The 13864-nt window shown below is 34.9% G+C and overlaps 1 protein-coding gene across 1 annotated transcript in view; it reads right to left on the bottom strand.

Moving 5' to 3' along the window:
- The window catches only part of LOC123665685 (ATP-dependent helicase brm), a 27054-nt gene extending 13190 nt beyond the window's left edge, over positions 1-13864 (bottom strand). Inside the window, exons 1-15 of the mRNA XM_045599951.1 lie at positions 13397-13864; positions 8555-9084; positions 8301-8447; positions 7729-7888; positions 7158-7247; positions 6406-6506; positions 6188-6326; positions 5484-5673; positions 4826-4964; positions 3923-4097; positions 2735-2842; positions 2515-2632; positions 1198-1327; positions 418-499; positions 93-250 (exon numbers count right to left, since the gene is read on the bottom strand). Of these exons, the coding sequence (XP_045455907.1) occupies positions 93-250; positions 418-499; positions 1198-1327; positions 2515-2632; positions 2735-2842; positions 3923-4097; positions 4826-4964; positions 5484-5673; positions 6188-6326; positions 6406-6506; positions 7158-7247; positions 7729-7888; positions 8301-8447; positions 8555-9084; positions 13397-13864 (2735 nt within the window). The remainder of the gene's footprint in view (positions 1-92; positions 251-417; positions 500-1197; positions 1328-2514; positions 2633-2734; positions 2843-3922; positions 4098-4825; positions 4965-5483; positions 5674-6187; positions 6327-6405; positions 6507-7157; positions 7248-7728; positions 7889-8300; positions 8448-8554; positions 9085-13396) is intronic.

Below are 13864 nucleotides of genomic sequence, written 5' to 3'. Positions count from 1 at the left end.
ATTATAAAGCTCAAAATGGTTCTAATAGTTTATACATGATACAATTAAGGATTTCGCATTCATAATATTATTAGAATAAACAAAACATCTACCTGAGAGGTACAATAATTAAGAATGGTCCATTAACTTTCTTTTTCTCCATCAGATAAGTAACTAATGCTATGGTTTGGATAGTCTTGCCGAGACCCATCTCGTCTGCCAAAATCCCATTGAGATTATTGTTGAACAGTGATACCAGCCACTCCAAACCCTTTAAAAAAAATAGTGAATATAAAATGCGGATCTGAAAAAAAATTCTTAGACAAGAAACAAGATGCAGAAGCTATGATTCATATGAGTAATTTGGTAAATATATAATGCAGGTGTACCAATACAGATGGTTGAGTATGTAAATAAAAATAATGAAATAACACAAACCTTAATTTGGTACTCTTTCAGTTTTCCATTAACCAGGATACTTGCTTGTTCAGTGACAGATTCGTGAACAGTGTGCGCAATACTAAGAAATAAAAATATATTTTTATGTTATATTTCTTAATATTATTTTTGTTTTGTTGTTATATTTATTGATAGTTTAAATATAAATTAATATATATTACTTATTATTTTTATATACATTGTTACGAGTTGTATTTAGAATTTGATGTCACTAAGACCGAGATCATAATTTATAGAATTTTAATAAAATGTAGAACAATTAATAAAAACTTTTTAACAAAAATTTAAACCGCCGAAAAAACTGAAAAGCAAAAAATAATAAACCTTTTTTATTTAACCTTAATAACTAACTTCTTAAAGTAATGACCAACTTCAGGGTATACTCTTTCCAATAAAAAAAGAATTATCAAAATCAGACTACTCTATAAAAAGTTATGTGTGGTCATACCTTACAGTCAGTGAGCGAACAATCAATCATCCCGTGTTTCCCTACCCTTAGGGTTGGATTTTCATTTTCAAATTTTAATGGTACCAACTTCGGAGTATACTCTTTCCAATAAAAAAAGAATTATCAAAATCGGACTACTCTGTAAAAAGTTATGCGTGGTCATACAAAAAAAATATATATGCGTGGACTCGAGAACCTCCTTCAATTTTTTTGTTGGTTAATTATATAGTTTTACACACAAACAGAACAAAGTATTAAATACATAAAATACAGTAAAATTATAATCGTATCTATAAATGAAATATTATTACCTATAGTAAGTCTGTTCCTCAGTCTTATACTCATCATCCTCGACCTTAGCTTTCTTGATCATGTCACGAGCTTTCTCTTCGTCTGTCTTTTCTTTGTCACTCTTCTCATGATGGTGCCTCTCCCTACGTTCTCTCTTTTCTGTAGAAGAAGTTTCTGAGTTAATATTTCCAAATTAATTTTATTAAATATTTTGGAGATACACTTGCATTACAGTTTTTATTTACTTTGAAATATTTATTACAGTAATATTTACTTTATTTAATCTTTAATACAGATGAAAAGTAATCAATAAGTTTTTTGGTTAATCATAGGAACAGCACAAGGTAATCTATACTTTATATACTACTAGCTTTTACCCGCGGCTTCATTCGAATTGTTTTTTTTTTTTAATTAAAAAGTATCCTTTTTTTTTTTTTTTTTTTATGTCACTAGGTCAACAAACAAGCGTACGGCTCACCTGATGGTAAGCGATTACCGTAGCTTATAGACGCCTGCAACACCAGAAGCGTCGCAAGCGCGTTGCCGACCCAATCCCCAATCCCCCCAGGAGCTCTGGTCACCTTACTCACCAACAGGAACACAATACTGCTTGAAAACAGTATTATTTTGCTGTGATCTTCTGTAAGGTCGAGGTACTACCCCAGTCGGGCTGCTCCATATTTTGAGCAGGAAATTCCTGCTGTGCCCTACCTCAGTTAGATCCTATGTTACTTCTAATACCTCCAAGAATATGTGTACAGTTTCATGATGAGCGGTTAAGTAGTTTTCGCGTGAAAGCGTAACAAACAAACTTACATTCACATTTATAATATTAGTAGGGATTAGTTGATTGATTAGGGGATATTGTGTAAAATATATACTATTTATTGAGAAATAATTTTTATCATTTCAACGTTATTTAAACAATAGCACTAACTACTACTAAAAATAGTAGTAACTAAAAGCTACTAAAAGCTGTGTGGTTACGGCAGTAAAGAACATGTCACCCCATATATGGGTGTCGTAACAGGCGACTAAGGGATAACACAGTTCCACTACCACCTTGGAACTTAAAAAACCGATCGATGGCGGGATAACCATCCAACTGCTGGCTTTGAAATACACAGGCTGATGACGGGCAGTAGCGTCTTCGGGGCGACAAAGTCAGCCCTGCGGTTACTAACTCGCCTGCCCAGCGTGGTGACTATGGGAAACACACATGAGTTCACGCCATTTTTCGCGCGAACTTGTGGAGGCTTATGTCCAGCAGTGGGCGGCTACACTGGACTGCAATAGGCTAAAGTAAGCGTGTGACTACTAAAACAATAAGTTATTACCGTCATCTTGGCTGTCATCACCGGAGTCGTCAGAGTCAGACAAAACCTCCCAACCAGGATGAGTATCCATCCAGTCCTTCAATTGAGACAACAAGGGGGCTTCTTCGCCTTTCAGTATCTATACAAAAGTTTCAAACAAATTATATTGCAATCAATGAAGTATGTTAAATCAAAAAACTGCTCGAAAATATAATAACAAAGATTTAAATGAACTTTTTACCTCGCCAGTCTTTGGGTCCATAACACTAACGCGAGAATCTGATGTTTGTGAACTATCATCAGTTGCATCGATTTCACCGCCCTCCAGGACCTTCTTCTTTCGGGATTTCTAAAAACCAAAAATATAACTTTTACTAAAAGCATCTTAGCGCTCAGCAAAGCTTCTGTTAGAATTATGTAAATACGAACAGAAAAATTAAATTATATAATTTAGGTTAGAAACCACTAATGCTCTGTAGTGATTCTACTACACTTAAAACAACTGATGAATTACTGTGCAACTAATTTTACATAATGAACATACATATTCCGAACAGACCATGTCTGTCTTTGTCTCTCCTAGACCAAGAAACTTTTTTTCCAAGGGTACCTAAATGTTGAATCTTAATATACAGAATAAAGAAGATCCAGTGCAAGTTAGAACACATTACAAATATTTCAGAATTTCTTCCCAAATATACAATTTCTTTACGATATCTACCTTAACCGCCAAATACAAATTAAGTTTTAAAGTCAAATTTAGCTATTAAAAATTGTCAAATTCTAACCAAACTCAAACACGCCCGTTTGGTGTTAACTGTCATGTTAAAAATATTGTGGCTGTTAGCAATATTGTGGTGAGAAAATAAATAAATCTTATTATTAAATAAATCTTATTACTGTCATGTTAAAAAACTTAAATCAACTATCCAATCCTACTATAATAATATTACAAATGCGAAAGTTTGTGAGGATGTATGTCTGTTTGTTACTCTTTTACGCAAAAACTATTGGATCGATTTTAATGAAACTTGGTATGTAGATAGCTGGAGATCCAGAATAACACATAGGCTACTTTTTACCCCAACATTCCCACGGGATCAAAAAGTACGCGGGTGAAACCGCGCGACGCAAATAGTATTACAATATTCGCCAATACTTAATCCTAAGGCACGGTGGAAAACTGCACTCCAATTTTTTTCATTAATCGCAGAAAAAGCGCAAGATCAACAGTAGGACATTATTTTTTTATACAACTATGTTGGCAAACAAGCCTACCTGCCACCAAGCCACCTGAGGTTAAGTGGTTACCATAGCCTATTGACCCCTGGAACATCAACCTTTCCAAAAGTTCTCGCCACCTTACACACCACAGGAACACACACACACATTACCTAAAAGCAGTTTTAACCATATCAATGTGACTGACCCTCTTCCGGCGTTCCTCTTCTTGTTGTTTCTTGCGCTGCTCTTGCTTGTGTTGTTTGACCATCTCCGTGAGGCTCGCGATGTACTCGTCGGTCTGGGACAGAAGGAACGCCAGACGCTTGTCTTTCTTCTGATCAATGAGCTTCCTGTACCCCTCTTCGTCTTCCGCCATCAAACTATCAAAATTTAATTGTTTACATTTTTATGTTCACATCTGAATGTATTTATCTTATCTTATATATAAAATTCTCATGTCACAATGTTAGTTATCATACTCCTCCGAAACGGCTGAACCGTTTTTATGAAATTCTGTGTGCATATCAGATAGGTCTGAGTTTCAATTCAATGATGAATGATGAATGTTAGTTATCATACACCTCCGAAACGGCTGAACCTATTTATATGAAATTTTGTGCGCATATCGAGTAGGTCTGAGAATCGGACAACATCTATTTTTCATACCCCTAAGTTATCAGGGGGGGGATTATGGGGGTTAGTATCATATATATATGGCAAAACAACGTTTACGGGATAAGCTAAGTATGTGTATAAAAATGAATCTCTATTTCACTTTTGTCTTGCCATAACTTGAGAACGACTTTACAGATTTCCTTCATTTTTTTATCAAAAAGTTTTCTAATACTTTGTTTTTACGAAATAAAAACTTAGAAAATTCACATAAAAATGGAAAATTACAAGAAAAGTTAACGAATATTTAAACTTCGCGCTTATTATAACAGTTCTTGTGGTTGACAATTTAAATACCTATTAATAGTTCAGACCAGACCGTTGTCTGGTCTTAGCTGTCAAGTCAGCTACTAATTAATAAAAAAAGTTAGGCAGACTCAGTAGTTCCAAATATAATGTTTTATAAATGTTAATTAACAATAGTTTAACTACCTACCGTCTCATACGCTCTTTTTCAATGCGCTCTTGTTCCTTCTTCTGCTCTCGCTCAGCATTGGCGTGGTAATTCATGATCGCTTTGTTCATGCGCGATAGCTTAGCGATATTATTGCGATGATACTCTTTGAAGTCTTTAGCTGTTTAAAGAATTATTTGGAACATTATATACATTTACCACAGAGTTGGAAACTATTTTTTTTTTTAAATAAAACTAGGTCGGCAATCAAGCGCTCTGGTCACCTTACTCACCAACAGGGACACAACACTGCTTGAAAACAGGATTATTTTGCTGTGATCTTCTGTAAGGTCCGAGGCTGCTGGAGCAAAATATGGATATTTTGAGCAGGAAATTTCCTGCTGTGCCCTACCTCATTTTAATTTAATAAAATTCATTTCATAATTTTAATCCAATTAAAATATTCATTGCATGACTTTTAGTTCTCATTATGATTCTATATGTACTAAAAACAGCTATTTAATAATGTGATTCCCGTCAGTATCGTTTCATATTCAAATTTAAATTTTTTTGTACAAGTATTTGCAATCAAAAATTCATGTAGGTACATTTCACGCGAAGTTGACACGGACTTCAATTTTACTTAATTATGTTAAGGATAAAAAAGAATGGAATACATTTTTTTATTTAAAATACGTACCATGTTGCAACACAGTTTGAAGGAATTCTTGGTGTTTCTGCCTGCGTTTTCTTTCAGCTTCGAGCTTTTGTTGTTTTTCAAGCTTCTCAGTAGCACGTGCTTCGCGTAGACCTTGCCTCTTCGTGCGCTTGTACGCTTTGATATTTACAGCCGTTTCTAGAGTAGTGTCGCGGCGAACTTGGCCAAGAATCTAATAAATAGGTATCGAAAACTATTATTTATTTGATACTAACTTATCTTTCTATTTTGTGATCCTTTCTCTCCAATGAATAGACACCAAGAAGATAATTTTGTCACATGTTCTGTCAGTACATATTAAAACAAGGATTGTACCTGTTGCGCTGGCGATTGCGTGTTCGATCCCCGCACATGACAAACATTTGTATTGGCCATACAGATGTTTGCCGTGGTCTGGGTGTTTGTGCAGACCTTGTGGGTCTCCCCACCGTGCCTCGGAGAGCACGTTAAGCTGTCGGTCCCGGTTGTTATCATGTACACCTGATAGCGAACGTTACTCACAGTAGGGAATGTATCCGCCAACCCGCATTGGAGCAGCGTGGTCGATTCAGCTCTGATCCTTCTCCTACGTGGGGAAAGAGGCCTATGCCCAGTAGTGGGATATTACAGGCTGAAGCGAAGGAACAATAACTAAATTTAAACTTTTTACTTGTATATGATATGTTTAAATAAAAAGTGTAACTTACTTCAGAACGTAGTTGCTTTTGGAAATTAAGGACACGGAGAGCACGCAGTTCTATTTGTGCTTGCAAACGGAGATCATCTGATATGTTGGCAGGCAAGTTTGATAGGATTTCCATGCGATGTGCGATTCTTGCTGCAATTCTACAAAAAAAAAAATTACAATATGCCCTTACTCACTGAAACATTACGCAATATTTCATTAATAATCCTGAAAATGTACCTATTTTCCCTCTCGTTAAGGATCTGTAAAGGATCAATCCCAACCGGTTTTGGTATAGAGGTGATACGATTTTGCTTTGCACCTGGAGTTGGGACACCCGGCTGGAAGAACACAATTTGCCATTGAATTATAACTCTATTGGAACTGTTCAACCAGTTTCTTTAGCTTCTCGGTTTTTTTTCGTTCTTAGTTCAGCAGATTAATCGTAAGACAATATTCTTCCCATTAAAAAATTTGTCCAATACTATTGATTTGCCATTTGTTAAAATATAATGCGTGAAATTGAATTTTACTAATTTGAGATATATGAATGTATGTTCGTGTATATGTAGATATTGTTTGAATGTATGTAGCAGAAAGACATAATTATGGATACAATGGAGAACTACTTTTTCTAAAAGTTGGTTGAAAAGTAACACAGCGGTTTTTGTTACATATAAAATTGGAGTGTCTGTTTGTAATATTAAAATACCGCTTTTTACTAAATGCATAATATGTATGTATACACGGTACATATACCAAATTTTTTTACAATTTTTTGTCTGTCTGTTTGTTCCGACTATTCTCTGAAACGGCTGGACCGATTTTGACGGGACTTTCACTGGCAGATAGCTGATGTACTAAAGAGTAACTTAGGCTAATTTTATTTTAGAAATTTATTTATTTTGTAACTCTGCGAATTGAACAATATTTTTTTTTAATTCCACACGGGCGAAGTCACGGGCACAGATAATAGTAATATAATATAATACCTGTTGAGTGGGGGGCCCTGTGGGAGGGCCCGGCCCGGGGCCTCGTGGTGGCGCAGGGCCTCGCAGTGCAGGTGCACCACCGACCATCGGCTGCAATTATATGCATCAACTTAGGAAAAACTATGACTTGTAAGAATAAACGATTGGCTTAATTGTATCACTGACATTAATAACCATTATTTCGATTGTCAATTTTTTTTTCAATAACTTTAGTAGGCCAATCGTAGACTTTTTTATAAAATATATTGTATATATATATATATATATATATATATATATATATATATACGTATATATATATATATATATATATATATATATATATATATATATATATATATATATACGTATATAATTTTTAAAATTAGAAAAAAATAGATCAAAAGACCTTTTATTCAAGCGCCAACCAAGTATGTAGTAGTCTATGGCAAAAATAAAATAGTTCGCACACGAAACTAATCGTAAACCCATATTAATAAAAAACGACCAACGTATTAATTTCTATAGACCAAAAAAGTATCGTCTAGATTTTTTTAAATATTAAAACATGTAGTAAAATGATAGATCGTACGGGATTGACCAATGGCGGAGTCGGTTGCGTAGGCGGAGCCATTTGCCCCGTCATAGGCAGCGGAGTGGGCGGCGCCCCGCCCCCGCCGCGCGCCGCGTCCACGCCGGTGGCGCCCTTGCCTCCCGACACCACTGCGCTCTGTCCACCTGCTTGGGATTGACTAGGGAAAAAAGAAAATCATATTTAAGCTTTTTTTAATTTTTTGGCTTGTCCGCAAGTAACAGTCTCTATAAATATTGCTATAACTTTTACAAAAACAGATATTACACATATTACTACAATAGTTACAAAAACAAATGATGCTAAGCTTAGATTCTTTTCTTTCGTTAAACAAAGTTTCGCGTTGCGGTTAGCGGTGCAAAGGGCATCGCGAGACCATGAGTTGAGTTTGTTAGGTCGGGCGATCGTGGTGGCCATAAAATAGGTCCCAAGCAAGCATGTTAAGTTGTCAGTTACGGTTGTTATCATAAACACCTATACCAAGAGTTACTCATCGTAACGAATGTTGCTACTTATCTACAGTGAAGCAGCTTAGTAGATTAAGTTCAACAAATGATTTTGTAGAAAAATACCCTTGACTGTAAGGCGAGGGCGGCTGCGCGGGCGGCGTCGGACACTCGGGCGGTGTGTCACCGGTGCGCTTGCCCGCAGCCATCATTGCAATTTGCTGTGTTATTGGCTGATTTCTTGCCAGGTTGCGATATGCAGCTATTTGAGCTCTACAAATAAAACAAATATTATATATAACTTGGATAAGCTAGATTAAAAAGAAAAGAGCAAGCTTGTTCACAAAAACAAGTAATATTTGGATTAAAATGAAACTCACTTCAATTGACTTAGTTGGTTGTTAGAAAAAAGTCCTTTGTTCGGATCTTGAGAATTTGTCCGTGCTCGAATCGCCAATAACTGTGAATATCGCGGGTCCTCTTGGAGACCCTTCTCTTCCATAGAATCGATAGCTCGCTGAAGAGCATTGAGATTGTCCGGTCCAGAAGCAGCAAGCGAGCTTTGCATCGGGGAAGAAGACGGCGCTCCATTTGCGGCGGATGTAGATGGCGGTGGAGCCGATCCATGGGGTGGAGTTTGTGCAGCGGGTGGTTGCTGAGGGGCTCCGGAAGGTGGTTGATTCGGAGGAGGAGCGCCGGGCGGAGTCGGCGCACCACCGGGAGATGGAACCGCGTGAGCGTAACCTCCTTGTGTCGACATCATACTGTGGTGTGGCGGCATAGGAGGCATGCCTTGCGCGTGGACGCCGTGCGGCGGGGGACCACCGAGAGGAAGTGGCCCTCCTGGGGGACCTGGAGGACCTTGAGGGCCGTTACCGGGAGGTGGACCGCCAGTCATTGCCATGGGGCCCTACAAAAAAAAATCAAATAAATCAAATCACATAACACAATAAATTTTTATCATGTTATGTGATTATTGATGTGAACGATATGCTTTGTATCAAAATGTATAAAGAAAAATTATAAAATAAAAACTTTTTTTTCAGAGCAACACATAATTTAATTTTTCGGTTCCAATTCTGAGTATTCTACAAGTGTCTTAATATATGTTTATATAAAAACTATTAATAAAAGTTAATATTAATATTTGTTATTGCATCATGACCAAATTGATATTTTAATAAATGTGTAAATGACAAATATGATGATAAAAATATTTTCAGTCTTTCTTTTAATATTTAATATTATGTTAACATCTTTACATTCCCTTAAAAACTATACACCATATGAAATAACAGCCTTTAATATGCATGAAAGAAATTTTCTTTATCACTTACATATTAAAAACCCAAAAATAATTTTTATGAATGGTGTGACAAATGAAGCAGCTATACCTATGGATGTGATAGTAAGAACTGATGAAGCGCTAATTTTTGAAGAAAAACTTCATTCATTTGACATACAATTTATACGAGTTTCACAAATTTCAAAGTAAGCCAATTAAAATTTGCATTCCGCTTTTGAAATAAAAATAATCATTACATGAAATTTTACAGAGAATCAATGATTAGTAAAAAAATATTATCTTCAGATTACCTTTCTAGTGCATTTTATGATTGGGAAAATATTTTAAGCTGGATAGATACTTATTCGAAAAAAACAAGTACATTTAAAAAAACTGTTATTGCAAAGACATTTGAAAAAAGAGATATTTTCATACTTAATTTATCGAAAGGTAAAAAGAAGCCTATTGTTTTTATTGTGGGAGGTGAAGATGGCAAGGATTGGATGTCCTCAGCGCTTGTTTTAAATTTGTTCACGAAACTTTTAGATCGCAAAAGTAATCTTAGCATGCTTTTAACAAATTTTGACTTCTATCTTTTACCAATATTAAATCCAGATGGATTTGCATTCAGTAAAAAAAAGGTTAGAAGTTAATACATATAGAAAATAAAATAATTATTTTGAAATGTTGTAACTGTTGTGTAGTTATAATTATATGATGTACTAGCGACCCGCCCCGGCTTCGCACGGGTGCAATGCTGATACTAAATATACAACAGAATGTCTTTATAGTGTGAAGCTAGCTTATGGTAGCTTAGCTAGCATGGTTATTAACATCATAACAACAACATTCAAATATTTGTTGTTAGATTACACATTGTTACAGAATGCGTTGAAGAAATAAAGGTTCACTGCTTGTTCCCCGTAGGTGATAGCGTGATAATTTGTAGCCTATATGTTGACCTGACTTCTTAATAATATTTGTGCCAAATTTGAAGTAAATCCGTGCAGTACTTTTTGAGTTTATCCCAGACATACTTACAGACAAACAGACAATATACAATGTACAGTTTTAACCTTCCTACCATTTTATTATATGTATAGATATGAATGAGGCTTAAAGTAACTGCTATATTTAATTAATATTTTAACTTATATTAACTTTATTGTAACTAAACATATTTATAGAGATTTAGGCAGATCTAATAAAATATAACACAAAAATTTCGTCTTTAGGATAGATTATGGTCCAAAAATAGAAGAGTCTCTAGTGCTCAGAGAAAATGCCAGGAAGGTCATTTAGCCGTTGGTGTTGACATTGCTAGAAATTGGTTTCTTCAAAAATCTTTAAAGAGTATGTGTTATAGTATTATGGAAATAAAATTAAAAACTAGTTTGCTCTACCACAATAATGTTTGAGAATAAAATTCATAGAAATAAATTTCAAGATTTCATTACATTATAAATATCACAAATAATGTTACAGTGATTGATGACGAGTGTAATTCGTTGTATATGGGACACAGTTCTCTTTCAGAGGAAGAAAGTCAAGCATTATCCTATGTTCTAAATAGTCTCGCAGTAAACATGATTGCTTTTATAAATGTTAAGGGATTCGGACAGTATATAACAATACCATATGGAAATGACGATATAAGCAATAACCATGACATTGTTGTAAGTATATTTTTAATTGACTGTATAAAGTGTAATTGTAATTTACTAAAAACTATTATAAGCAATTTATTGTTATTGTTAGATGGATATACTAAGATCGACACGTGCCAAAATTCTTGAAAAACATAATATATCATACTATATTGGTACAACTGCAAATTATTTATGTAAGTGCTTATTTAAACGATTATTTTTATTATTCATGGCATTTCATCGCAATATATTTATAACAATATTATGTATATTCACAAGAATATTCGTTGTTTTGAAATAAATAGTAATAATCGCAATGTAAACACGAGAAGGAATTACAAAATTGTAACTCCCAATTTCCAGCGGGGCAAAGTAAATGTCTCCTTTTTGGGTTATAATATTTGCATGTATAATAAAATCCTACGAACAATTTCGGAATTGACTAAACACAAATTTAAAATTTTTATTAAATAAAATTAATAGATAAAGTGTATTATTCGGTGCAAGATTACGTAGTTGATAAGTGATATTTCATGCAAGATATTTCTAATTTTGTACTAAAACACAGTTTATATATTATTTTCACAAGAGTAACTGCGGAGCTTCTTGCCGATTCTTCTCTGCAGAATCTACATTTTGAATCAGTGGCTGCTTTACTTTTACAAAAATAATAATCATTATTAAAGTTTTTGATTGAGTATTCAAGTCATATCCAAATTTAGATTTTTTGAACAAAAATTTTCCAATGCTTTTACTGAGTAATGAAACCAACCAAACAAGTCTTACATTTTTTCATATTTACTCAACATAATTTTCCATTACGTAAATGTAAAAAAATTTGTCCTTAATTTTAAAATAGACTGTATCACAAAAAAAAAAATATCTTTAATGTTGTCATATGTGAAATTGTAGTAAAATGGAGATAATTAGTCTATATAAGTAGAAATGAATCGTAGAACTCAACAATGGCTGCACCAATTTAGCTAATTTTTTCCTTGAAAATTTTAATAGTTCTTATAGCATCACAGCGGTCAGCGGTTCTTATAGCATGAAAAGTTGCAGAAATTAAACAATCAATTGGATTTTTTTTAAACTGATTTAATAGTTCATATGGCAGCACAAAAACTGTTGAATCGCTTTTTCTCAACATTTACACTAAATAAAAAAAGTTCATAACTCAGAAATAGTTATTAAAACAGATTCTTTATATTTTTTAGACAACTTTTCTGGTAACATGGCTGACTGGGTGAAAATAAAGTTAAACACACCTATTGTATACACTGCTTATGTAGAAGACGAACATACCATTTTACCACATTCAGCACAAATCCAAAACCTTACAACCCAGTTAATTATCATCTTAAATGAATCCTTGCTTCTATCACAGGATATATATGGACCTCTATTTAACTCTCAAGAAAACATGTTTCTGTGTTATATTAAAAAAATTTACATTGTAATTTTATTTATAATGATGTAGAAAATGAGTCTAAAGAAAAATATAAAACTTTATTTGGTTTTATTACTGATTACAAATAAGATTTCCTATATACTTCTTATTGCTTCGATTCAGCCTGTAATATCCCACGGCTGGGCATAGGTCTCTTTCCCCTTGTAGAAGGATCAGAGCTTAATCCATCACGCTGCTCCAATGCAGGTTGGAGGATATATTCCCTACTGTGAGTTACGATCACTATCAGGTGTACATGATAACAACCGGGACCAATGGCTTAACATGCTCTCCGAGGCACGGTGGGAAGATCCACAAGTACTGCACAAACCATGCCAAATATCTGTATGGCCAATACGAATGTTTGTCGTGTGCGGGTATCAAACCCACAACCACCAGGGCAACAGCCACAAACCAGTGCTGTGACCGTTACGCCAACGCGATGTCAACTCAATATACTCCATATAGTAAATATACTCCTTATTTGTGCTATTTACAATATTACAGTACAGATTTAATTAACCTAATTGTTGTATTTAGGTATTCGGGTAATTGAATAAAAAATAATGAAGAAAAGTTATGTACACATTATAGCACGAAATATCTTAGGTAATATTAGGAAAATAATAAAAAAAATCTCAACGTTTAATAAAAAATTACTAAGTTTCTTAAATAACTATAATACTGCACCCTTCATCAAATAATATATTTATGTACATACTAATTTAAATTGTTTAAAATAACCTCCGACAAGTCCTACTGAGAGCTGGCTAATAAAGTTTCTACAATATTAATTTTAAATATAAACTAAAATAGACTTAGTAGCCTTGTTACTTACTTGATTAGGAATATGTCCAATTTGATGTTGCATATATCCATGAGGTGGTCCTTGTCCTGGCATATTGGAATGCTGAGGGTTGTTAGGCATATTGCTGTGACCATTCGGGCCAGGTGGATGTGACCCAGAAGCACCCATTGGATGTCCAGGTGGACCAGGCATGTGAGGTCCAACCATATGAGGCGGAATTTGGTGACCGCTAGGTGGCATTCCAGGATGTTGCTGAGGCACTCCTGGTGGCCCATTCGTATTCGTAATCGCGTGAGGTGGGCCCGATGGGGGCATATGATTTTGCATTGGTGGTTGTCCAGAACCGGAAGGATGAGATGACGGTGGTCCATTCACGTGCTGTTGGTTATAAGGGCTGTGAGGCGATTGTGGCGGAGCTGGACTTTGCGTCGGTGGCCCCATTGGACTAGGCGCTTGTGGTGGAGGCATAGGGCTACTTTGTGGAGACGGACTGGCCAT

Source organism: Melitaea cinxia, chromosome 2 (genome assembly GCF_905220565.1).
Source record: "Melitaea cinxia chromosome 2, ilMelCinx1.1, whole genome shotgun sequence".
Lineage (NCBI taxonomy): Eukaryota > Metazoa > Arthropoda > Insecta > Lepidoptera > Nymphalidae > Melitaea > Melitaea cinxia.
The sequence above is the reverse complement of the archived record's forward strand: the minus strand, read 5'-3'. Positions and strand labels throughout refer to the sequence as shown.